Here is a 23610-nt window from a genome sequence, read left to right on the forward strand (position 1 = left end):
TGCCTGCCCTCCCCCCCCAATAACAGCCCAAGAGGCCGTGGCCGCAAGCAAAGCCCCTGGTGGCTGCATGTGGCCATGGTGGCCGCGTTTGAGAAACACTGCAACATACTGTGTAATGGAAGAAGAAGGAAACATGCTAAAGCAGGGAAACGTTGCCAGCTCATTGTCCACATGTACTAAAACTAACTAGGTCTATCACTGAAATTTATGAATAATTTCAGTGGAAAGTCAACCACTTCTCATTAATTCTACCTCCGTCTAACATGCAGGATTCAAAGTGATACTTTCAGCAAGTTTATTAAAAACCTCTTCAAAGAAGAAACTCTACTTAAGAACAGCAGCAACAACAAAACTCCCATCTCATTCTCCTTAGACTCGGAATGACAGATTTGTTACCTTCAACTGTGCTCATTTGCTACAGGTACCACATTTGGGTATTCAATTGAAGACACCCAATGGCCAGCACTGTTCCCTTTCACAAGGTTAACTTAAAAAAAGTTATCCTGTTTAATTTGTGTTTTATTTTCCTACTTTGGGCCCCAATTCAGCAAGGTACTTATACAGCATTATGATTCCAATCGACCAGGAAGCAAAAAGGCAAACGATCTGTGAGTCAAGCCCTATATAGAAAGCTTCCAGTCTGCCCAATTCTTTTTAGAAAGAGAGGATGCAGGAATAGAAAGAAGTTTAAAAAGGTAGAAATATGGGGAAAAGCGACACAAGGATAAACAGAAGTGAGGAGGCAGGTGCATGTAGAATTGGAGAAGAAAGGGCTATGAATAAAAGAATTACCAGGGAATAATTTTCCCTTGGCCTATGTCCCTCTTCTTCCATTGTGCCCATAGGGACAGTGAGGATAGCCAAAAGATGTAACAAATAGTACCCTGAGGAGGAGGGCTTGCCTTGCTTACAACCCCAGGATATCGTCAGCTCCAGCTGATGGCACTTTATACATGTGTGGAGACAACACAGACACTTTCTATGCCTGGGAAGTAGGTGCATCAGCCCTCTCAACCTAGGAAACTGTGACAACTGACCAGCTGGGGTTCTGGCACTTGGTTTGCTTGTAGGAGAGTAGAATGCAACCCTTCAGCCATCCGTTTTCATGGCAGCCTCAAAACAGACAAACTGGCAAACTTTTCCAAACTCTTGTGATCACACACGTTTGAATGCCTGTAATAATGAGAGCACTCAATTCTATCCCCCCATCTGGTGGATGTTTCATGGCTGAAACAGCCACCTGAGGAGACAGTAGTTTGAAAGGGACTTCCAGGGGGTCAAATGGGAGACCCAGGAGCATTAACAAAAAATAAATAAATCAGTGACTGATCCCAGTAAAGGTGAAGTCTTTTTCAGTACTTGTTCAGACCAGGATGCACTTGTGAAGGAGCAGGGATACCCATGTCTGACTAAGAAGATGGTCTGAAATGTGAGTACGATAATGCGCTCTCTCTCTGATCCTGTGACGATAAAGTCTCCTGGGCTGAAATGGATCCCAAGAGACTGGCATCTGTGGCTAGAGAAACCGGGAAATGGTGGGGAAGTAAAGAGACACCCACTGTGATGGGGCTAAGTGGGAGCACTAGGTAATCGGGGGCGGGGGGACAGGCTGTTGGTGAGAGAGAAAGAGCCACACAGGTAACATATGCGGTGGTATCTGGGCAAAAGGGAGGCACATCGGGGCTTAAGGTGGAGAGAGGTTAAGAGAATCAGATCCACAATGGCTGCGAAGTAGCCTAAAAGATCAATCATCTCTGTCTGGCGCGAAGGAGGGAGCCAGGACTTGAGACAGAATCCAATAGAGACTGAAGCCTGTTCTGAGAGGAGGGCCGCGGCCATTCGGGAATCCAAGCTTATTTAAAGGTGCAGAAGGGTCTGACAGCGAAGCGGATTGGACTTGTCCTGAATGATTATGAAACCATGGGATGCCAGGTATCGCAGTACCCTGTTCCGTGATCATTCTACCACAGGAGCACAGAGCACCTGAATCAGGATGTCACTGAGATAGGGATGCAGGTGCTTCCATCACAGCAACCAAGATCTTCAGGTGGTGATCACAGATGGTGAAGCAGAAAAAGCGCCAGTGGACTGGGTGATTGGAATCATAGAAGGTAGGCATGACAAAATTCAAATGAGCAAAGGAAGTCACCCTTCTAGAGAGTGAAGAAAATGGACCCAGGTGGTTAGAGATGTGCAGGTTCAGGAGATGGAGGTAAGAGACGGGGCAGAAGTTCCTCCTCTTCACAGGCTCGTACACAAGGAAATAACAGGATTAAAATCTAACCCTTCTTTATCTAGACAGAGAGAGAGGGCAAATGCTCCCCTTGTCCAGAAAGTCCAGAGTTTCACAGCACGGGGTTTAGGCTTCTGACATTTCCCAGCACCAAAGGATTGGAAGAAAGCATTTAGACCTGGGAAGATGTCAATGCAGTGACAGTGGAACTGTCTCTTGCGTAGGCATCCTGAGAGGAACCTTGTCGAAGTGCTGAAGCCAGTCTCTCTTTGTAGGAGAAGATGGAAATTGGGCTGGCTTGATCTGGTCAGGCTCAAACAGAGTAATGCTGTCATTCTTGAAGAGGAGAAAATTTGAGGGATGGGGGCATCAGGGAGCCCATTCTGAAGAGACAGGCTATTTTCAGGCGCTGGGGCTGCCAAGAAATCTGTGGGGCACAGAGAGGAGAACTGGGGATATATATACTACCACAAGCAACAGATCCCAGCTCCCTGACGGTCTCTCAAGCTGGTAACTCCCAGAGGCCCAGACAGAAGAAAGTCTGGTTGTGCTTCCCATGACTGTAGAGAAAGTGTGTCAGTGCTTCGGGGAGATGTGTGGAGGAGAGGCGGCTGTGGTGTTGGCAGGAAGGAAAATTGCGTGGGAAGTGGGAGCATTTCAGTATCAGCCATGCTGATTTTGCACCGCTGGTTGTGCAAGCTGCTTGAGATAAGCACCAGGGACAGAGGCAGGGGTGCAGTTAAGCTGAGCCAGTTGCTGGGAGGGATGGAGGATAGGAGGTCTCTAGCATGGCAGACAGTGCCCCCACTGCAGCAAGGGGAGGATGAATGCTGGGCAATGTAGCCTTGGAGCCTCCAAAGGTGGCAGATTTCTTGGTGCGCTGTCTATTGCTGCCCCTCCCGCATGAACCCAAGTCTCATTTGGAAGCAGGGGACTCAAAAGAGAGACTGGAGCTCCACTGCTTTTCTGGGAATCTTTTCTGTCCCTTTCCCTCTCTCTGGCCTTATCTTTCTATCCTCAGCTCTGGGCCTAGAAGGGAAGGAAAGAAGAAGGGTTAGGGAGAGGAAAAAATTAGGCATGGAAGGCCATGCAAAGGAAAAAAAACACAGGAAAGAAGATGGCAGACTGGGGTCATGATAGATTCTTTGCCTTCTTGTTTCCGGATAGGTGGAGCCACATAATTCTGCATGTCCTATTTGTAGGATGAAAAAGCCGGCCATAAGACACAGATTTATTTCATTCAGTAGATACAACGGAAAACCCCTTAAAAGTAACATTAGACCTGGGAAGCATGATTTCAGAGGCACAGGTCTGTACTTAGTTGTTGACCTACACTATTATTGCCAATCTTTACTAATTAGAGATGATGGGCAGGTGGGGTTATTTACTCAAAACAAACAGTTATTACATAAAGAATAAGGTACACAACCATTATAGGTATTTAAAACACTTCAAAATAATCTCAGTTTGAACCTGGCAAAGTTAATTAGGAAGGTCTTTCACAGCACAAGTGTCAGGCTTTCCTATTCCCCCCCCCCCCCACTTGCCCCACATCTCTTTTCAAATTTAAAGCCATGGCTTTTTTCCTACAGTCAACAAATCAAAATTCTTTTGTTCGCCTGTGTAGAATATGCATAAGACTACTGCAGTGAGGCGATAAAGAAAATGACGGATGCAAATGTGACCGTTTTTCCTCTGCATTCAGAAGAGACATCAAGCCATACCAAATACGTTTTAGAAATTCAGCACTATGATGCTGATTGCTATTTTCCCCCCTCAAAGCTAATGAATACACTTCAGATACTTAACACAAATGTTTATTTAGATAATCAATATTTGGAGATTTTCTTGGATAGGCAGCAGTGAGACTAGGTTTATCTATGCTCAAGGACAGAATGCACTTGGGGAAATACAGATATAAAAGGGAAATAAATAGGGCACCAAATTAAGAACAACATATCTGAAAAATAAGGTTGCTAGTATCATTCAGTATCACATATTCAGAGGTTTAAAAAATAAGGCTGTTTTTAGATATAATGGATAATCCAAATTGTATCTCCACTATTAATATGTTAAATATTTTTTGTCACATTTTAATATTTTGACATACTACTACAGCATTTCTGACTCAGGCATTACTCCCAGAACCAAGATGTTTTAGAACAAAAATCAGAGCATGTTCTGTACTCCATTTGATCCACTGTAATAATTTTCCTTGTTCAGTCCTAACAAGTAGTATTTTATACTTCAAACCTAGCCTTTTGTCCATCTGGGCACATCTGAGTTTTAGCTGAAGTGTGCCTGCACTCTTTTTCATCACTGTTTCATTCACTGCATTTCGACTACGGACACAAAAACATAAAACTAACATTTAGAGAAATAGCCATAGCGACAAGACTAACCTACCAGTCACCTCATCAAAATTGAGCTAATTCACTTAATTCAGGATTTGTTTCCGGATAAACGGACTCTGGCAGAGTAGTCACTCTGCTGTCCACAATAATGATGTTCTTCTATTTCAACAAATATTAATCAACCCAGAGTCCTGTGTTTTCAACAAAGCCACATACAGAAAAATTAAATATTACATTTTTCAACAGAATTGTAATCTGGCCTATCTGGGAGGAACTAAATCTGACCTTTAAAAAACAAAAACAAAAAACCCAACCAAACCATCATTCTAGGATTGTTAGCTAATTATGTAATCTCTTCCCTGGTGGTGGCACAAAGTTTCTTCTCTTCTGAAAGACCACTAGGTTTTAGAGATATTGTAATTTATACTGAGGCGCATTGGAACATAGCCATTGCCATATTGAATCAGATTAGTGGTCTGTCCAATCCAGTATCCTGTCTCTAAATAGTGGCCAGAATTGGGCGGCTCCAGGCACCAGCGCAGCAAGCGCGTGCCTGGGGCAGCAAGCCGCAGGGGGCGGCCTGCCGGTTGCCATAAGGGCGGCAGTCAGGCAGCCTTTGGCGGCGTCTCTGCGAGAGGTCCGCCGGTCCCGCGGCTTCGGGTACGCCGAAGGCGTGGGACCAGCGGACCTCCAGCAGGCATGCCGCCGAATCCACGTTACCGGTGGACCTCCCGCAGGTGCGCTGCCGAAAGCCGCCTGACTGCCGTGCTTGGGGCAGCAAAATACATAGAGCCGCCCCTGGCCAGAATCAGATGCTTCCGAAAAAGGTGGGAAAAAAACCAAACCCAAACCCATAATGGATGAAAATGGAATAACCTTAATGGAGTTTCCTTTGTAAATCCTGTCAGTAGCTGGCTTATGCCATGAAGCACGAGAGTTTATATCCTTTCTAAACAATTTTTAAAATCTCATCTAATGTAATCCCTATGTAATATAATCCCGCTTACCTAATGTACTTAAAATAGGTCATATACTGCTGGAACTGGTAATCTCAAAAGGGAAGACATTTTTTTAAATGTAACCACTGTTTTAGCGATACAAAGTCTGGAAAAATAGTTTATATGCAAATTAGGGTTTCAGTTGTTTCTGATCAGATAAATATAACTGATTGTGAAGCACAGTACTGAATTATCTGCATTTAGCTCATGTATCTTTTTTCTTCCAGGATTAAACATTTGAGACAGTCTTTTTTCCAAGTGTTCTAGAGAAAATTTAAATAAAGGGCCCAAGACTACAAGCTCTGTGCTTGCATAACTTTTAGTCAATGTTACTCCTGGGAGAATTCTGTGCCAAAAAATTAAAAATTCTGCATATTTTGTCAAAGTAACACAAAACATGCTGGTTTCAATTATTTTGGTAAGTTTTTTCCAAATACCTCTCAGCAAGTATGTCTAACGGTACAGGCAACAAGAGAGATTCCCTCAGAAGTAAAATTAAAGAAACCCTTCTGACAACCCAGTTCCTTTTCTGTTATGCTTTTGTCAGGTACCTCAGTCTGGGTGTGTCACAAATGCCAGCTGGGCACATCTTGGGGGAAAAGTCTGCCTCTCCGGTCTTTTAGTCAATTCTTGTGTTTTCACACCGCACCCCATAGGGTTACCATATTTCAAGTTCCCAAATAGAGGACACTGCTGGGGGAAGGGAAAGTATAAGTATTTTTTTGGGGGGGGGGGGCCTGTACTAGAGGGGTATGTTTGCACTGGGAGGAGGTATTTGGGGGATGCTTGAGGGGGCTGCATGGGGCTCCCACGGCTCAAACACCTGCAACCCCTGCCCTGCAGAGCCCCGACGCAGGCTTCGCGAAGCTTTGTTACTGTAACACCGGGCAGAGACCACCAGTATCTGCTGATAGTGTGTGTGTGTGGGGGGGGAGAGGGGTTTGGTGGTCACAATTTAAAGGTTCATCAGCCCCCAGAAAAGTTCATGTCATGCCCTCCACTGCCCCAAGTCTTCCCTCCCGGAAAGCAATGGCCCCTCCCTGCAGCTCACAGCTGTTGCTCCTGCCTCTCCCCACAGGGCATAGCTCACCAGCTCCAGTAGCTGCTGCACACAGAGGAGATCTGGCCACACCATGTAACCGAGCAGGGCTGGCAAACCCGGGAACTGCAGGTGCACTTCGAGCTGGGGAGTCAGGCTCTGCAGCATCCGTTCTGCAGGAAAAAAATGTAATTCTGCGCAGAACATTAATTCTACGCAAATTCTGTATTGTGCAGTAGCGCAGAATTCTTCCAGGAGTAAAGTATTCCACCTGCAGCTCCTGGAATCAGACCCCAAATAAACAGGGGCAGGAGGAAACACACCAGATTCAGATATCAATAATTGTACAATCTCTTTCCCCATGAATAAAGAGAAATATCTTTCTCCACGATAAAGAAGCATATTTTTACCATTCTATATAAATATGTCTAAATAACTTAACTGAGTGCTTTTGCCACAAAAATCAAGGCTTCAGTATAAAAATACTGAATTTTCCATTAATAAAACAAAAAGTTCCCATTACCTCTTTCTAGCAATATTATTCTAAGTACAGGATTCACCATGGTATCGTTTTCTATCTGCATGCACTCTATTACCTAAAAGATCTTTCCTGTCATAACTTTAAATACCATTTTTGGTACTGCTTTATAGGCTTTACATTTTGGGGTGTGATGTTTTGTTACCTTCTTCAGAAAGTTCCCTGTTCTCCAGCTGCATATTGTGACCACTTGCCGACCTACTCTACCATTCACCAAACCCTCCAAGTAAGTTACTTAAAGTTTGAACATTCCCAGCTACAGGTGGGCAGGGTGAAACTGGAAGAAGAATGTTTACTAGGAAATGACCTAGTGGAGTCTCCTTATTATCACCTGCTTGTTATAGCTCAGAAACTTCTCCCCTGCAGAAGAATCACCATTATGTAACACTTCTATATCTAGTTTTCCTCCTTTCTACTTCCCAGACTCTCTGTTGCAATTTAACGCCAGCTAAAGGCTTCTGCTTGTGTGGCATCAGGACTCCTGATGAAGACCCCAGCTAGGGCTTTCAGAAGTGTTTAGTGATTCTGGGTGCTCAAACTGAAAAACTCTGAAGGGGCCCAAATTTCGGAAAGTGTCAAACAGCCCATCTATTAAAAAACAGGCCTTATTAAGACATCACCAGTTGAACACCAAAAAATTGAAGCATCCAAAACTACTAGTCAATAAATAAAATCTAAACCCGCCACTTCAACCACACACTATGTTCCTCTTGTGTTTGCTGGTGAGTCACTAGCAAAACAGATGGCCAGGAAAAAGAAATAGTCACACCTGCTTGTCTATGGAGTGATCACCTCAATAGCGCCAGCCTCCTCTTCCCCTTGCCTTAAAAGCTTTTTAATGCATGCTTTGTTATCAGGTTACTCACTGTTTTAGTGTAGGGGTTCTCAAACTGGGGGCCAGGACCCTTCAGGGGATTGCGAGGTTATTACATGGGGGGGTCGTGAGCTGTCAGCCTCCACCCCAAACCCCGCTTTGCATCCAGCATTTATAATGGTATTAAATATATTAAAAAGTGTTTTTAATTTATAAGGGGGGGGGGTCACACTCAGAGGCTTGCTATGTGAAAGGGGTCACCAGTACAAAAGTGTGAGAACTACTGTTTTAGTGCCTATGGGAAAAGACCTGGAAGGCAGCAGCATTGCTTGCAACAAAGCTTACTCCTGCACCCTACAATGACACAGTACACACAACGCACAATTGGAAATTGCTTCCAATTTCCTCATGTAGATAAACTTTGGGGCAATTTGATCAGAGCCTTTTGCTTCTTTCCTCCCCTCCGTGTCGTGGAAGGCGAGACAAGGAGAGGGGAGATTTTAAGGCCCATAATTTCTAGCTAGAATAGTAGAAGATACACCCAATAACCAGACTCTAACCATATGCAGATTAGAGCCTACTTCAGTGCTTTCACTCAATGGCTGGCACATTCTCTCTTTTCACTTGAACCATCAAGAGGTTAGTGGTTGAGACTCTTCCTGAACTGAAATCTTACAGCAACACTAGACAGATCCCAGTCTCTACCTCTGGTGCATATTAATAATCTGACATCAAATGACATGTGGCAACCTTTATGCTTCGTTCACAGAGTTGGGTACAAATTTTAAAAATTGGCAGCGGAGTGGGGTGGGGATGAACTTCCCGTACTGGAATATTCCTGATTGGACATCTGATTTCAAGATATAAACCAGGACTATTAAAACTCTGTCATATGCTGCATGTTTTACACACAGCAATCCTGTGACACACATTTACTCCGTAATATGTCTGGATCATTATGAGATTTTACCAAAACAAAACCTACACCTTGAAAATCACTTTTGATATTTCTCTACAGATTAACAACAAATAAATCTATAAACACCAGAAATATAGTTTATCAAAAAAAGAAAAGAAAAAAAAAGAAAGAAACTGCCTTGGCCCAAAATTTAGCTTCAGATTTGGCATTGCAGGGGAAAGCCTATTGTACATGTATAGAAGATTCTAAACAGGTGTTTGGGTTTTTTCCCCCCTTAAATAACAAGCATTATGTGAGTCACCAGTAATAACCAATTTGGGTTGCCTCAGATTTTTCTTAGGGATGCTACATTGTTTGAAGAAAGGTCCAGTCTATGTTAGTATCTGGACCCATACTGGTTAACGCTGACCCTTCAAAATCCCCTTTCAAATTCAGGGCCTGCTCCTGTTCCATTTAAGTCAATGAGAGCTTTGCCACTGACTTCATTTGGAGACAGATCAAATAAAAATATGAACCTACAATTTGATGCAATTTAGCCTAATTTTTAAGCACTGAGTTCCAAAGTCATTTAAAGCAGTACCTTTCCCCTGAAAGGCCATCTCCTTTCATATACTTGTCTCTCTCTTTTCCCTTCTTTCTTTATCCTCCCGCACCCTAAGGTGCATGCATATGGCATCCACGAGTTTCCATAGTTTATTTTGGTCTGATGCTCGTTTGGTACAGGCTTCTGAGTGTCATGTTGATAGATTTAGCTTCTTTCTCTATTGTGCTACATAACGTTTCTGTAGGTCACCCTCATTTTCTCTTTCCAGTTGGTGTTCATTTTCTCTTTCATGGAAGTCACATTGATGGCATCCTTCTACTGTGTCCTAAATATGTTTATCATTGTCTTTTTTCTGTGTTTGATGGTTTAAACTGGTGTGCTCCACTTAGTTTTTCTGATGTTGCAATAAACTGTTTCCAACAGACTGAAAATCTTCTGCTGACATTCAAAGTGGAATGAGTTGATTTTTATCAATTGCTGTTGTGTATTTCCATGAGTCTGCTCTACAAAGCAGGACAGTCACGATGCCTGCGTTAAATGTTCGTACTTTTGTATCAGTGCAGATCATGCTATTTTTCCAAATCTTTTCAAGTTTATGAAAGTTGTTTGCTGCTTTTGATATTTGTTGCTTACCATCTAGTATGGTGTCACTATCATAGCACATCTTGGTCCCTAGATGAGTACAATGACTTACTTCTTCCAGTGTTTCTCCATCTACCCCGATGGTTGCTTTTGGAACGTTGATAGCCATATAGTTCGTCCTTCCCCTCTTGATGAACAAACTAATTTGTTTTGCTATGTCTGTCAAAAGCTGGGTCTTTTCTTCCATTAAGCAATGTGTTGAACTGAGCAGAATAATGTCATCAGCAAAAACAAGGTAATCCAATTTCCCGTTATCATATGTCCATAAAATTCCTTTGTTGCCTTCTGTGGTTATTTTCCTCATGATGCAGTCAATGACCAGTGCAAACAACAGTGGAGACATAATACACCCTTGCTTCACCCCAGTTGTCACTGCAAATCATTGGCTGATGTTATCTCTGACCGCACATTCAGCATCATAGAAGTCTTTGAGGATTCTAGTTATTTTTGTTGGTATTCCATAATATACCCTTATTTTCCATAGACTGTCTCATGTACACTAGCCTTCTGGAAAGCTATACCATTTATTAAAAGAGTTGTTTGCCACTCTGCACACTGTTCTATTTATAACAGCAACAGTATTGGCTACACAATCTGAATGGTCTAAAATCTGCTTGTGTTCCCCTCTAAGTTGGCAATCTATTTCATATATTGCTGTTCCAAAATGTTTGTGCTATTTAGTTTCCTCACTTAAGTCCCTTCTTTTTCATTTTTGGAGAGCAGCTGATTAAACCTGAACAACTGGATTGTTGGACGAAATATGCTGTAGCTATGAAATGGTTCAGCAGGGACCAGTTTCACTGTTAATTTAAAATGCTAGAATTAATTAGGTAGTGCAAATGAAGAATTTAATAAGCACACTTTATAACCACAAGTTCTGCTTTTATTAAAACTCCCTGCCAAATGATGGCAAATATCTTTGGTCTTTCTGTTTTTCCTTGTCTCGTTTCCTTACATTCTCTGCAACTAAAATACATTTTTCAGTTGAACTTCTCCCCCATAATTAAAATGTATGCCTGAGTTTTATCTCCACTTTCAAATCATTAGCATCTTTTTAAAAAGCTACTGTATATCCTGCCTGTTCAGAAAAGCTACCAAACAAAACTGAAGTTCACAATTTTGGTTTTGAATACCAAATTAAAGGCTGTCTTGGAACCTGTCATTCCTGTTCAATTGAGTTCAGCATACTACCAAATTAGCATTTTTTCCCAGTAATAAAGGCGTATGCTTGTTTAAACATGTGTCTTTCCTAAGCAAGTGGTAACATCATGAATTAATTTTCTTAAAAATCTTACAACTGATCCAGAAGACCTGTATGAAGACTGTGAACAGATTACGATTATTATTGTTGTTCATATACAGTAAATTTAATCCCTATTAAAATAATGGCGTAACAGTCTTGAATATAAATTCTCTCAAGGGGATCTTGTATGTTTAACAGACTTTGTTTAGCTCTGAACTCCTTGTAAAAATATTTTGGGAGTCTAAATATTATCTTATTAAAGTCTGTGCATTTCCTTAACAAGGTGGGGAACACTAGATCTTTTGCCCAGTTAAATGGTCACCCTCCTATTTGAGATTTTTCTAATATGATTTTGCCAGTCTAACAATTTTAGATCACATTTGAAATATGCCCTTTTATTCTTCTGAATGCACTTGTTTAAAAATCCCTTAACCACAACTTTAATTCAAATTTTGCTTTTACTTTATAATCGACGTTTTATTTTATCAGCAAGGAGAAAGCGATTTATTGTACGGTATATGAAAGAGGTCCATATTCTTCACAGAAACTGTGCCAGTTTTTGTTAAAATGACTCACTTATCAGTCCCTACTTTCTATAGTACACCTTGTATATATTTTTATGTTATTCATTCGCTGACAAAACAAAGAACTATCCACCACAAAAGATGGATTTTCTGAACAAAAATATGCAAAAATCCACAAGCAGATTGAACATAAACTGTTTTAGAGCTTTGCTTAAGTCCACAAGCATGTCAAGAGAATTTACTGTGTACTGTAGTTAATTTTATTCTGCAGTATATCTTCAAAAAATTATGCTGCCTGATGTTAATAATAAAATAAAGCAGATAATCATTGAAAAGGCAGACATTCTGACAAGCTCTCACTCCTACAAAGAACACTCACAGAACAAACTTGAAAGATATTTCAGCCTTGACTTTTATTCACTCGCATTTCACTACTCAATACATGGGCCAAGGGTTGATCAAACTTGTTAACTGGGTCTGTAGTATGAGTCTGGTCTTGTCTTTTTATTTGTTTATGCTCATCTTGATGAAAATGACAACTGTGTGTGTTGGTGAGCCTCTTGGGGGGGACACACTTCTTATCTAGTGCTGTGTACCATGACCAGAGGCCAACACCCATAGTTTAAACATAGTTTGAGGAGTCTTATTTTTGCATTTATTTAACATTCTAATCCCTGGTACTCCCCAGGCTTCAAGGTTAAGGGGCCTGGAAAAAATGTGACTGAAGTAGGTGGAGGGAAAGAGTGGACTGGTCTTCCAGTCTTCTCGCTGGACACAGGGAGAGAAGACCAGTAGCTAAAACTGCACGTCAGGTCCCCCACCATTCTATTTGCTCTGAGGACTTTCTGATGTAGGGGAACCAGGTTTTGATGTGGTGGCAGTTGTTTCCATTGCATGGTGAATTCAAGATGAAGGGAAAATAAAAACTCAGAAGAAACCATCATGGTTTTCTATCAGCATAATCAAAGTGAACAAGGTAATTCTGAAAATAATTGAGTCTCAAAGAGCCAAGTCCATTCCCCAAACTTCAAATCACTGGGACTCTGGAATGGAGAGAAATTATCTGGTGTAAAGATTTGAAAGGTGCCTAAGTTATCTGAGATTCTAAGTTCCATTTTCACACTTAGAAGCCTACTGAATTCCATGAGGCTTTGGCACCTAAGTGCATAAATCAGTCTGGAGAATGGGACGGAGGCAGTAAATCACTTAGGCGCTTTTGAAAATTTTACTCCAATCTAATTTTTGGAAAACTGGTTGCCCACAAATCCTTTCACAAAGAATGATCCAATTTGTATTGAAAGAAAATTTCTAGGGGGACAACCACCCAGAAACATATCCAAAGCTAGTACACGCACGCTCTTACAGCATCTACTATTGAGACAGAATCCTTGAGGCAGCATGAAACCAAGAGGAAACAGTACACACAGGAAAGAAAGTAAAGACTAAGACAACATCCAGGGTTCTCATCCCACCAAAGAAATAACAGATGGCATTTTTCTATCCATCTAAACTCAGGATTACATTTAGGGAAAAACCTCACTAATTTTGAGATGTGTAGAAAGCTAAAAATATGCTGGTAGCTACTGAAAAATAGGATTTTTCATGATCAAAATCCAGACTGGAAGCACGAGTCTCTAGTGGCACTTGATTTAAAAGTTATACTTGTTTGTCTACTCACATCTAACACACTTGAAGTTACTTGTAATTTTAGTTCCTTAGATGAGAAAGAAAAAACACAATAGTTTTGTAACTAATTGACAGCTGTGCTAGCAAATATCCAGGGAAATATATTCTAGTAGTGTTAGGTTGCTGTACCTTGCACGCAGCTCTGCTCTTAAGAAAAACACTTGGAATATTCCACAATCTAAATAAAGCCCAAGCAAAGGCAACTCACTGCCCTTTTTTTAATCCTCTTCCTCGCACTCATGAAGCTGTCTCCCAATCAGGACGTACTGAGGTAGATACATAATGACCAATGTGCAAGAGAGAGCTCTGATTAACTATATTTTTGAGAATGCAATTTGCTCCAGGGCTACTGCCATTTATTATGTGCCGCAGTGTTAAATTTGAGCTTTGTTATACAGCAAAAAGGAAATAAAAGGAATCATTTCACATTTAAAAGCACTAAGTGGATCGCACTAACACTGTCAGGGCAAAGGCTATGTGAGTGCTAGAGCAAAACTATTTGTCTATATCCTCATTCTCAAGATAATTCTCTCTTCTCAAAATGAATACTCTGGTTTTACATCCCACTTTCTACCCACAGCCCTCTATGTGTATGTTCTATGGGGGAAAAAACCCATCTCTTTTGGGAACCCTTCCTTTTCCAAGACTGTCAAACCCTTTGCTATAGTTAAGGAAATGTGGTAAGAGCATCTGTAGTTTCTTAGGGGCAGATCCTGCGCTGGTTTACTTAGAACATGTATAGGTGTGGAGCTAGCTCATGCCTGGCTGCAGTACGCAACACAGCAGAAATGGAGTTCAGAAACTTGCAAAAGGCTGAATATCACTCACACAGATCCTTGCATAACCAATACCCTGCTATGAGCAGGGCATGAGGGAACAGGATGTTCCAGTATAGTACAGAGTCTGGCAGGGACTGCAATCTCCACATATGTATGCTACATCATGAACTAGGATACTGGTGATGCACCAAACAGCAGCAGAAACATCAGCCTCTCCCCCTTTAGAGTGGGAGTAATAAGGCCACATAGCCTTCACAAGCAGCCATAAAAGCTGATGTTCATCCCACTGCTTTTTTTAATATAGGATGTGTTCCACTGTATGACTATGGCTGCAATTCTGCAGCAAAGATGGAGAACAGAGCAGGTATTTCCTTACCTGTTCATGCCTCCCCTATGGGTGGACATGCACATTTCTTTTCTCTTTGATACAGATCTAGACTATAATGAGGGGTTTATTTCTGAAACTTCTGCAGATAATCCTATCAACAGATTTTACTCCATGAGAAAAAGGGCTATGACAGGGTAAGAGTATCGGAGAACAAAGCTATAAACAAGACCCAATAATCAAAAAAACACAGCACAAGATTTAGACTACCCTTTTTAAAGTTAGGGAAAAATAAATAAAGATGAAGGAGGACTGGGGAAGTAAATGGCATCAAATGAGCTGTGAACTTGTACAAAAGGCGCCTCCCAATTATGTTTTATAAATACATTATGAATTTTTCAGAAATCCTAGTTATTCTTTTTTTAGCTCTTTATGTGGCTTGGAACACAATTGGCTTCTCCTGCAATTTGTATATATACACAGTAGAGACCACTGAAGATTTACCACCTGCAGGAAGTTTACTGGGGTATTGGCAATATTTCCCATTCTGGGAATATGCAGTAAAGGTAATTATTGTGGCGTCGACTGTATGGACTTAGGCACAACTCAACAGATCTATGACTATTTTAAAGACACCAAAGTTGTGTTGCCCAAAGTAGAAGTGCGTATCTAAGCCAACATCAAAAATATTTAAGAGCATACCTGTAATTTTGTCTCTCACAAGTTTGCAGGATTCTATTTCACCAATGCTCCCAAAGAGACTCCTGAATTCCTCCTGTGTCATATTCTGGGGTAAATAGTTGACTATGAGGTTCGTTTTGCTGTCATCTGTGGCAGCCCCTGTCTGCATGGGGGAAGGACAGTTTCTACTGTTGCTGGAGGGTCCATTGGTCGTATTGGATGTAGGGCCATTCGACACCTGAGGCTCCATGGTGCTAATTATCTAAATAAAAATAAATAAAAAAAACTGCCTGAAGTTTCACATACAATTGCTATTTTTAAAGATACTTACACATCAATGAGTAGGCAGCTTTCATGGCCAATTCAGACACTTTAACAAACAAACAAAAAAAAAAAACAAAACAAAACAAAAAAAAAGACATGGGCTTGATTCCTCTGTTATTGTTGTAAAGTAGGTCATGCTAGTCTTTGGCTGTGAGCATATACTAAGAAGCAGTGGAAAAAAACCTCCCTTTTTTGGTTAATGCAAAGCTAATTTCTGTTTTCATCACACAACCATTTTCATAAATGTATATTTAAGCATGAATTTAATTATAATTTAAGGTAATAATCATGATTAAAATTACAGTTCAATTAAAGCAGAAGAGGTAAATATAGAGGTCTATACTGAAAAAGTAAAATATATTGCCTATTTAATAACTGTATCACAAAGTGCAATGACACCAAATTAAGTGGGAGCATTTAATCTGCAAATAGTTGTTGTTTGGATCACCTTCGAGTAATAACCCTGCGATCACACAAGACACACTTTTTATTGGCTCCAATGATTACTTGTATTCTCCGGTAATATTTTTCATTAGTGGACTAACTCCTCTTTACAGCATCAGGCCCTGAACCTGCAAACTTCATGGATGTGAGTACTCTAGTGTTTGCTGTAATGGCAAAGGGCCTTTTGGATTCTACCAGAGCCATTACTTTCAAATGGCTCACAGGGTAGGAATACAGATAAAAATCAAAACACCTCTCCATCTTGAAATTTAAGGCCACAAAAACAGATTCAAATGATCTTTTTTTAGTTACAAAGTAAGAGTCCAGTCTTGCAAACACTGATGCATCTGAGCTGCCAGCGGGACTAAACACACAACTGAAGTGTATGTATGCATTTGCAGGATCAAGATCTAATAATGCAAGAGCTTTTCATCTGGAAGCTCCATTAACTTCAGTATAATTGTACCAGTGCAATCCCGGGTATTGATGAGGAAAGCCAGGATTTGCACTGGTGGACACTACCTTAATCGGGATAAAATCTACCAGTGCAAACTGTGCCTTTCTCTGTGTACTCAAGGGGTTGCACTGGTGCAGCTAAGCAGATGGCAGTAATCGTGGAAAATCTCCAGTGTAGGCAAGGTCTCTGTTTCTGAAGGCATCAGATATTCAGTGATATAAAGTACTATCAAGCAGGAGAGACTCCCACTAACACAGGGCAAGGAAATGTAAAGATAAAGGAAAAATCCAAGAGAGACTTAGAGTAATGAGATACCATACAGTTTGAACCCTGTGTCGATCTGATCCTATAATTACAATAATTACCTAAGACTTAATTTTGGTTTCTTTCTTTAAAGTCAGGAAAGTACATATTGTGACAAGATAGATTTAATAATTCCCTACAAAACTTTGGAGGGGAAAAAAAAGTATTCTAAACTAGACTGATACCAGGCGAATTAATGTTTTCTACTTGATTTAAATTAAGGAAGCACTAGAAATAACCAAACCAAAATGATTGTGAATTTATGTGTTTCAGTATTGCTTCTGATATCTCACCTATGAAATATCCCCTTTGTTTATAATTGGACATAAACAGTTTTGAATGGCTATTTTTAAAGTATTTGGCACAACAAGTAACAGCAACTTTGTTTAACAGTTTTCAACGAATGAAGACCTTTCACCATGGCTAACAAAAAAGCACGGCAAATATATGAAATAGAACTATTTGGAAAGTAAAATCAGAGCACGTAGGTAGGTGATGGCTTCATAACAATGGCAACTTCTTAAAAACATCAACAGATTCCAGTCAGAACCGCCACTGCCAAATCAAGTGACCGGAAACTGCCTAAATCTTTAGCTAACCACACTGAACATTCCCCCATCCCTTGTTCTGGACATTTACCAACAATCAAGTATGTTCCCTACTTCAATCTAGATGATATCTATTTCAGATGCATATTCACCTATACATGCTATTAAAGGATTTAGAGTAAAGAGACTATGCTGTACTCCGTTCCATTTCTGTACCTCTCTAACCTTAAATCCAATACTTATTCCAGTCCCAGTAAGCTTTGCTGGTAGTCTACTGTAGAAGTGGTTATCTCTCGCTCTGGTGAACAAATGTATTCTGGGAGTTACAGCTCAATTGAGCATAATTCTTTCATCTATGTTGTATGAACATAACTGCATCAAATTGATTTAAAAAACACAATCTTGGTTCGTACTTTCTACTGAGGTCCTGAGCTCTGCAGCATCAGGTCCAATGTTAGCATTTTAACTCAGTTTTAAACATCCACAAATATTAGTGAAGTAGTCATCCTCTTCTGATAAAATATGTCTATTTTACATACCCGTTTTAGTGAACGGCTATCATTTCTGCATTTTCACTGGTTAATTTCTACACTGTGCATTCTAATAGGGGTTATAATAGATCTGTGCTGTTACAAAAGTTTATACCAACCACAAAATTCAAAACCCAATATTTTACCCAATGAATAATTTAGAGACTGGAAATTCTGAGTAGGTATGGTTAACTAAAGCACTTTATGGATATATAAACCACTGCAATGGATTTAATTAAAAAAATAGGCTGAAATGTCAGATAAATTGTTTTAAGGCTTGATCCTGCACTACTGAAGTTAAAGGGAATCCTACCATTGATCTGAATGAGAACAGGATCATGCTCTCAGAGCAGTGCATTGAGAAGTAAAGGCTGACATTCTATTATTAGTAACAGAAGCAGGAGGCATGCTAGTTACCCTTGTTAAACATGTACCCCTTGATCTTTGATTTTAAAATCCATAAAGGATGATAAAATTCAATGCTAGCTATTCTAGTGGTTACAAATAATGCAAAGTGTTATATCCTTTAAAATTTTATCTTCAACACCAAGCAAAATGTATAGCTCACCTTTAAGATTTTTAAAATTACAATATACGACGTTTTCCTCACTGCTAGTATCTCAGCATTCATTACTGTGGCATCTTAGGGCCGGATTCCCTTCTCACTTACTCTGGTTCAACTCCATTAACCTTCAAAGAAATGTCTCCTCATTTTCACCAATGTAAAGGAAAATCAGGCCCAAGATTTGCTTTCTACTGAATTACTGTGTGAGTTTCTAAAAGTAACTTCGTCTTCTTATTCTCTACATGAGAGAACAAGAAGAAAAAAAACCTGATGGGAACTCAAAATATATTACCAGAAACATTCATAACAAACATCTGAGGCACTGATTTTTCATTAAATAATTTAAGACTTTCCTTCGTGTAGAAGAGATTTCTGAGGATTTATGTATAAAAGCAGTTATGTATCAGAGAAAGCACTCCAAGTTCTTATCAGCATGAAGGGATAATGTTTACTTAGGCTATATTCTCTGACAAACCACTTTTAAAAATTTAAATTATTTATGACAACAAAAATAACAGTCCTAATACTCCTTTTCAGACATACCCCCACTTAGCACTTCTAAACTCAGACGTTCTGTAGGTTAGTTCTGTGTAGTACAGCTTACTATCTCTTCAATATCAAAATGTTGTTGGAACCTATTGTGTATTACTTAATAAATACATTATTTATTTAAAAAAATGCTCGTCATCAACCCACTTCTTTCCTCTCCCTACTTATCACTAACTTATTATTCACCACATCATCAACATTCTAGAGAAGGATCTCCTGTTATTTCCTGGACACACTCTTTGCTTTCTCAGTGTTTGAATTACTATAAATGTCCTTGCATTGCATTATTATTATTTTTACCCAAGTCACCTCTTATTAGAGCAGAATCACTATGGAGATGTAGCTCATTTCCACAAATGTCTTGCAGAGAGAAGAACCATACATTCATCTTCTCAGGTCTAAAGGTCTATTCAAATATTGACAAAATCAATGCAAAAATACAAAAGAGAGTCACTTAGTCTCAAAGTCCCCCCTCCCCACACACACTTTCCCTGAAACAATGTTTTACATAGTTATGTTTAAAACTTAAGCCACTGATGTCTAATTCAACATTTCCGTTGTTTTTGTAGAATAATTTATTTAATGCAATTTAGGCAGATATTGCTGGTCTTAAAATGTTACACTGCAAGAGCAATTCCACATATCTACATTCACACAAATACAGGTATTATGAAAAGGTTTTTTTTTTGTTTGTTTGTTTGTTTTTAAGGAATTGGCAGTCTGGGCCATCTCTAACAATATTATTCTCCATACACAGCTTAACAAATATGTTCCCTAAAAAAAAAAAAAAAAAAAAAAAAAAAAACCCTGTCTCTACAAAGGTGCCTTTTAAAAAAGCTGTTGGTTATAGTCCAAGATGAAGTGCCCTTCAAAGTAGATGAATCCTGGTTGGGTTTTTGTTTTGTTTTGTTTTTTTCAACTGTGAAATGACCCTATATCCTTTGTCTCTAAATTATTCAACAAGGGCACTTTGTGTTGTAGTCTTCTGGTATAGAAACAATACTAGAGATATAGAATTATAATAATTCTATATGTGCATAATATCCTAGAAAAAAGGAGTTATATTATAGATACTGTATACATTTATAATTTAGAAACCAACATTAATTTGATTATCTATGTAAGCACAAGCAAAAGTTAATTTGATTTATACTAATCTTCCATGGGATCAAAACAGAATTTCAAGTTTGATCGTTATTTTATGTCTATCAATCTATTTCAAATAAAGGCAAGTCTTGTCCTCAATTCAGGATGTGTTTCATCAGACCCCCCAGTTTCTAAAAGTATTTCTTGGTGTACTACTTTTCTCAGTATGGTGATATATCAGCAAAGTACAGGGTATTTTAATTTGACAGGTTGCACAAAGAAATACTTTGTTGCTTGGGAAGACTGCATAAGCTTTGCCAGTGTTTTGCAAAGCACAGCTAATCACAAAGCGCGGTATAAAAATCCCAAAGAACGTCAACAACAAAAAAATCGACCAGAGCAGATCCTACATTCTAAAAAATATTTAAGAAATATTCTTATGAATCTTCATATAAATATTTCTAATGAATACAGTGGATTTAATCTTCCTGCTAAAATATTAGTTTCACCAATAATGCAAAGAATACCTGCATGTATAATGTAAATAAAACTATTATAATGCTTAAACAAGCTACTGGTAACTGACATTAATCTTTAGTTGTTAGTACAGTAAATATGTTACATCCATCTACCCTTACAAAGAACAGTTAATGAATCATTTAGAAAACTACCCACAAACCAATTAGGACAGCCTTATCTTCCTATTGCATGCATAAACAATAGCCAATGGCTCAATAAATGTAAATATACATTTTACATTTACAAAATTTGTTCTCTGTAGTCTCAAAAAGAGTCCATGTGTTGAACTGAGAAGAGTGTTGAAAACACTGAAAACTCTTTATAATAACAAAACATTTCCTTAAAAAGTCACTCTGATCTGAATTACGTGTGTGTACACACTTTTTATAGGTAATAACCTGGGAATCTGCTATACACAGCAAATGATACAATAATAATTAGAGTTTCCAAAACTAAATATTGGTTTATAAAAGCCAAAGGGCAGTGTTTTGCAAAGATTCCACAAACGGACTTTTCCTAAGAAAGCAAAATCTGAGAAAAATTCTAAGAACTATGGAAATTACAGAGTTCATATGAACAGATTATTTCTAGCACTCAGAAGTCAAAAATATTATAAATTGTTCACAGCACCTAAATGCCAGGAAAAATGATCATGGTAAATTATACCTCATGAAGAATTCATGAGGTCTAATTTTATATTATTTCTAAGTGTTCATTAATGAACAAACTCAGAACACTCACCCATAAAAGAGAATTTAGATAAATAATGCAAAACTCTTAGATAAAATAAGAGAGCGCTTTAATTAGCATTGCAAGTTGTTTGCTTTACATGTGAAAACAAATGGTGCTACGGTGGAGGTCCCATAGCCATATTTAAATAAAATGTTAGTAGACATTTACAAGGAAAACTGTTTGACACGGGATTACATCAATGTGAGCTAAGCACCTTTTTGTTCACTCCAGTGGGTCTATATGGGGCAATTAGAGTGCAACACTCTACAGCACTCTGCAATTCACAACCCCATAGTCCAGACTGCGGCGCCATGTACACAAGTCCTTAGTGAAAAACAATTTTTTTTTAATAATTCCCAGTATACCAACAGTGTTGACAGCAAGGATTTTTGCACTGTACAAACCATGATCCTTCAAGAAGCTTTCCCCAAGTGCAAGGGACCCAACGGGGTTTAGCTGATTTCAGGACTGGAGTCTTATGCCCCAAACCAACAAACACATACATGCTTAACTTTACACATGAGTATTCCCACTGAAGCCAAACGGGCTACTCACAAGTGTAAAGTTAAGCATACATAATAAGTATGTGCAGGATCGGGGCCAAAGGCACTTACACACATGCTTAACTACACTGCTGTAAGTAGCTCCGTGGATTTCAATGGGACTATTCATGGTAGTAAAAGCAAGCAGGTATATTAAGTGTTTGCAGGAATGAATCCTTAGATTATAAACTCTTCTGGGCCAGGACTGTGCCTGCCTATATCTTTATACAGCACATGGCACAAAATCCTTTGGGCACAACCACGATAATAAACAGTAATTAAAACTATTTGTTTTTTCTAAAGAACAGACTGGCAAAAGTCAGAATTAAGGGCCAAATGCTCCCCTTGGATGTACATGCACACTTCCCTCACAGCTAATCTTAAGAGAAGCAAGGAAAACGTCTTTGTGGATCTTGAACACACACATTTTCCTCTCTGTAACACAACTGTCAAATTTCACCGTCAATTACCTTTTTACTAAAGCTTATGTACTACACAGCTAGACTTGTTATTATTTACTTAATAAATACATCATGAACATGAAATAAAAGAGGAAAACTAAGCTACAGAGCAATTCTGCCTCAAGGGATCTTCAGTATCCCAGAAATGAATAATTATCTAATCTTCTGTATTTTGACATACCCTCCCCCCCCACAATTTTTACATGCTTTATCTTCCCCCTCTTCCTGTAAAAGATATATTTAATATTTACACACTCACGTATAGGAAAGGATTAGCCAGGAAAATAAAATGCATTAAATTGGAAGTTCTTGTTACCGCCATTTTATTTCACATGACAAAACCTTAGTTTCATTATAAAATTTTGTTTTCAGAGTACAGTGCAGTAGTTTTAAAACAGTGTTCGAATATTTTCAGTGAGTTCACGATTACTGGGTGCCATAATTTTACTGCGCACGAAAATCACGCTAACTGACAAAAAGTCAAATTCATTAATTTTAAAAGGAAAAGCTTCATTTTAATAAAATAGTTTTCTTCTTTCTAAATGGCTAAACTTGTTTAGGACAAAAATGTTTGTAACATTAAAATGATACACAGAGGTGTCGAGGGGTTTTTTGTTTATTTTTACATTCCCATCATCTGTGATGCACCTACCAGTGCAAAGAAAATAAAAATTATTAGTAATACTATTTATATTACAGTAGTACCTGAGGATCTGAGATCAGAGTGTTCTCATACCAGGCACTGTACAAACAGAGAGAGACTATCCTGCCCTAAACATACTATTAGTAGTGTGGGAGTGAAATAAAAAGTATATTATCTTCCCCCCGCCCCATTTTGCAGAAGGGGAAACCAAAGCAGAAAGGAATTATTAAATGACCTGTCCAAGGTCATAGAGAGAGTCTGTGTCAGAGGTAGGATTTGAATCCAGATCTCCCTAGTTCCAGTCCAGTGTCTTAATCACAAGAGCATCTTTCCTCCAAGCTCTTTTCCAACAATGGAACCAATGGGCCAAAAAAAGAAAAAAAAAAAAAAAACCCCAACAATGGGCCAAATCTGGCTCTTTATCTTCAACATTTGTTCCTACTATACATTTCATTGCGTCTCGTTCCCAAAGGATACTGGCCTCTACAGATACTCTGCCTGTTTGAATAGGATGGAAAGTCTAAGACTCTCATAACTACCTTGTCATTAGTCAACATATTGCACAACAGATAAACTAGTCAAAGAAGC

The 23610-nt window shown here is 39.2% G+C and overlaps 1 protein-coding gene across 5 annotated transcripts in view; it reads right to left on the bottom strand.

Annotated features, from left to right (window-relative positions):
- The window catches only part of LOC112112193 (ELAV-like protein 4), a 53950-nt gene extending 33933 nt beyond the window's left edge, over nucleotides 1–20017 (bottom strand). For 4 of the 5 annotated variants that reach the window (XM_024208002.3, XM_024207999.3, XM_026651872.2 and 1 more), the window contains exon 1: nucleotides 15341–15575. In XM_024208002.3, the coding sequence (XP_024063770.1) occupies nucleotides 15341–15569 (229 nt within the window). In that variant the 5' untranslated portion in view covers nucleotides 15570–15575. Of the gene's footprint in view, nucleotides 1–15340; nucleotides 15582–20008 lie in introns of those variants that run through there. The other variant, XM_024208001.3, reaches the window with a different exon arrangement.
- Between the last annotated feature and the right edge of the window lie 3593 nt (nucleotides 20018–23610).

This window comes from Terrapene carolina, unplaced genomic scaffold, assembly GCF_002925995.2.
Source record: "Terrapene carolina triunguis isolate 2854851 unplaced genomic scaffold, T_m_triunguis-2.0 Scaffold104, whole genome shotgun sequence".
Classification (NCBI taxonomy): domain Eukaryota; kingdom Metazoa; phylum Chordata; order Testudines; family Emydidae; genus Terrapene; species Terrapene triunguis.